The sequence below is a fragment of the Lichtheimia ornata genome, assembly GCF_029851405.1.
Source record: "Lichtheimia ornata isolate CBS 291.66 chromosome Unknown scaffold00303, whole genome shotgun sequence".
Lineage (NCBI taxonomy): Eukaryota > Fungi > Mucoromycota > Mucoromycetes > Mucorales > Lichtheimiaceae > Lichtheimia > Lichtheimia ornata.
The window spans coordinates 1-3,878 of record NW_026695622.1 but is presented as its reverse complement, the minus strand read 5'-3'; the positions used below and the strand labels follow the sequence as shown (position 1 = coordinate 3,878).

At 44.1% G+C, this 3,878-nt stretch overlaps 2 protein-coding genes across 2 annotated transcripts; both read left to right on the top strand.

The window, feature by feature from the left end:
* Positions 1–429: 429 nt before the first annotated feature.
* O0I10_013191 (uncharacterized protein) lies at positions 430–2,175 on the top strand (the record flags this gene model as incomplete). Its single annotated transcript, XM_058493002.1, has 1 exon — positions 430–2,175. One exon carries the CDS (start codon positions 430–432, stop codon positions 2,173–2,175), a length of 1,746 nt encoding a protein of 581 aa, XP_058336233.1.
* Positions 2,176–2,441: 266 nt separating this feature from the next.
* Positions 2,442–3,773, top strand: O0I10_013190 (uncharacterized protein; the record flags this gene model as incomplete). The annotated part of the gene is made up of 1 exon (XM_058493001.1): positions 2,442–3,773. One exon carries the CDS (start codon positions 2,442–2,444, stop codon positions 3,771–3,773), a length of 1,332 nt encoding a protein of 443 aa, XP_058336232.1.
* Between the last annotated feature and the right edge of the window lie 105 nt (positions 3,774–3,878).

Below are 3,878 nucleotides of genomic sequence, written 5' to 3'. Positions count from 1 at the left end.
ATCCACCCAATTTGGGTAGTTTTTCCCTCATAACATGGGCGCATTTGGTTCGATTAAGTTCGGGTTTTTTTCCCAGATTTCGTATTGCGGCGTCCATATGTGACCAAATTTGGAGGAACATCGGAGTACGTTTTTTACATCGTATGCCGATATGGTCAATTCAGTGAAAAGGAGACGTTTTTATTTCGGCGATTTCTTGCCAATCAGAGGTCGGAGATACAAAGGGTTACCAGCAGTGGATTGTCGAGGTCCGAATGTATATATGGGTAAGGTTTTATGAAGAACAAGCGACATTCACAACTTTTTGCAGTGCGTAGAAATGTGGTCCCCTATCTTTTCATTCAACCCGTACCTATTCGGGTAGCAGGGAAGTATCGCCCTGAGCATATGTGTATATATGACACTCACCGCCCAATTTGCTTGATAGGAATGACCTGGTTTCGTGCCCATGGTATCCGTATTGATCATACTGATTCCAGTATTATCATACCTATCAAGCATGGCAATGGGTCGGTGGTGTTGTATGGCAACGAAGCTGAAGACATGGACGAGGCATTTGAAGACGAAGCTGGTGCTGTGTTCGCGGTGAATATCACTGGTGGTGGCAATGAGCAAGGCAATGTTGACAAGGAAGAAGAACATGTTGACGTTTTCATGACGAGTGTTGCGGACAAGTCGCATTGTGCTGTTGAGGACCCTCCTGATGACGATGCAAGCAAACTTTTACGTTATTACAAGGAAGAGTTGTTGGGGAATGCAAGTGTGACCGGAAATGATGATGAATCCATGCCAGCGGAGATTACCGATCTCTTGGATCATTATCAGCATTGCTTCGTGGAAACCAGTGGATTGGGCCGTGTCCATGGATACGAGCATCACATACCACTCCATGACTTCACCCCTGTTCGTTCCAAGCCTTATCGATTGACATGGGAGGAAGAGGAGCACTTGAGGAAGGAGTTGGCCACTATGACGGATCTTGGTCTTATACGTCCATCCAAAGGAACTTGGACTTCTCCCATCTTTTTCGTTCGCAAGAAGAGTGGTGAGCTACGACTTGTTATTGACTACCCGCAATTGAATTCCAAGACCATGAAAGACGCATATCCACTCCCACATTTGGACGACTTACTTGGATCAATGGCTGGTGCCCAAATCTTTTCGACTTTGGATGCTGCCAGCGGGTACTGGCAAATACCCTTGGCTCAAGAAGCGATCGAGCTAAGTGGTTTTGTCACCAAGTATGGTACATATGAATTTACGGTCATGCCGTTTGGTTTAACTTCTGCACCAGCTTGTTTCCAACGCACGATGACAAGCATCCTTGGACCTTTTATTGGGAAATTCGTCTTTGTCTTTATTGATGATATCATCATCTTCTCTTCAAGTCTACAAGAACACATCAAGCATCTTGAACAGATTCTACAAGTATGCAATCAAGCTGGCTTGCGATTGAAACGAGCCAAATGTGAATTTGCTCGCACCTATGTGGAATACCTTGGTCACATCGTCTCACGTGAAGGTTTGCTGCCATCCCCAAACAACGTGGTCAAGATCCGCAAAATGTTGCCTCCAAGAAACATCGATCAAGTAAGGTCATTTGTTGGTATGGTGAATTACTACCGACGTCACATTCCAGATTGTGCTGCCATCATGCATCCTATTTCCAAATTATTGAAGAACAAGAACAAGAAACCATTCTTTTGGGGCCCTGATCAAGAGACCGCTTTTGTCCACATCAAGATTATCCTTACTGGTCCACCCATCTTATCTTATCCCGATCGAATGCAAGTACCCATATTAACCACTGATGCATCGGGTGAAGCTGTCGGTGCCATTTTATCGCAAAGCCCCGATGGAAGTGATGAGGATGAAACTGTTGTCGCCTACGAATCCCGAGTATTGCGTGGACCTGAGTTAGCCTATGCCGCTGTTCATCAAGAAGCATTGGCGATCGTTTGGGCCGTACACAAGTTTAGGCATTTCTTAGCCGGGCGCCATTTTATCCTTCGCACCGATAATTCAGCTCTTACGTATATTTTATCCAACACCAAACCGAGCCCCAAGTTACAACGATGGGCAGCTGCTCTGCTGGAATACAACTTTACAATTCAACATCATCCTGGCAAGCGAAATCCAGCAGACGCACTTTCTCGACTTCCTTTAGAACATTAGACTAGATGATTGATGATCCATTCCTTTTATGCTGATGATTACGATGACAAATTATGATAACATTTAAGAGTGCTGTGTCTATGACTTTCAATTTATGATATAAAAGACGTCAATGATTAAGAAATAAAGAACATCTATCTATTATCATCTTCTTTCACATTTATATATATACAAGACTCTTGATTCGATCCTACTCACTTTATTTATTGGCTACTGTTATACTTCAGGCGATTGTTCGCCTTATTCTCTACCCATCTTCTTTCATTATGGAGTATCCTTACTACTTGGCCTTATATTATTATATCACGGAAGGTCGTTACCCTCATGGTGCGGATGAGTCTACCAAGCGCAAGATAAGGTATCAAGCACAACGTTTAGAAGCATACCAAGGAAGGCTATACCGCAAGAACAACGATCCCACATACTTTGGGCCTGAAGTCCTTCATCAAGGCAACATCGAAGAAGTCGTCAAACAAGTACATAATGAAGGCCATTTCGGTGAAGTTAAAACATGGCAACGCATTCGTGAAAACTTTTGGAGTCCTGGTCTATCACACTATGTCAAAGATTTTGTCAAAGGATGCCAAACGTGTCAATTTCGACAACGTGTTCCAAGGCGGCGTTATGCTCAAGCACATCCCATCAAAACACCAACACGTCCATTCTTTATGATCGGCTGTGACGCAGTAGGTCCCACTTTAGAGCCAACAAGACATGGAAATCGCTATCTATTGGTTGCAATTGATTACTTGACAAGGTGGCCGGTAGCAGCTGCAGTGCCCAATATCAACGAGGAAACAACGGCAGACTTCTTATTTAATCACGTGGTGAAGACCTATGGTGTCCCTTCATATATTTTGACGGATCGAGGATCCAATTTTACATCAGCATTTGTACGGGAATTCTTACAAGATATGGGTTGCAGGCACATTACTACCACGGCATACCGCCCTCAAAGCAATGGTCTATGTGAAAGATTGAATCAAACGTTGACTCAAACAATTGCCAAGATAGCAAGGGATGATGACAAAACCGATCGATGGGATGAGTACGTTGATATGGCGTTATTGGCAATTCGTACAATGCCAAATGAGTCAACTAAGTTTTCACCATCCATGTTACTTTTCGGGTATGAATTACGCACTCCCGCGACATGGCCCGCCCCAAGGATTGATTATGTGGAAGGTGAAATTGAATTGGAGATTGCTCAGCGTACGCAGGTGATTAAACATCTTTCCGAAACGAGTCGAGAACAAGCGAGAGCACGAGTCAAGGAAAGGCAAGCACGTGACAAACAGCGATACGACCAATTTGTGGCTCCCCGACGACGTTTTCGAATTGGAGAACAAGTCTTAATGCGCGACAAGGCACCAGTTGGCAAATTCAGTGATAGGTGGATCGGGCCCCTTACCGTGACTAAGGTCAATAGTTTGGGTACCTACCATTTGGCAGGACCATCATCAAGAAGATTGGAAGGCGCGGTGCATGGAGACATGCTGGTACCTTATTATCATCGCAAGAACATGGTACCCGATGTTCAAGTACAACGTGCTGCAGAGAAATTTCAAGCTTGGATATCTCGTTCAAGGATGGAATAGCTTTCTTCACGTAGTAGTTTGGCTTTGCGGCGGGAGAGATGACAAGGCTGAAACCTAATGATAAACCAAACTACTACTACCTATGGTAAAAATAATGACGTCAAG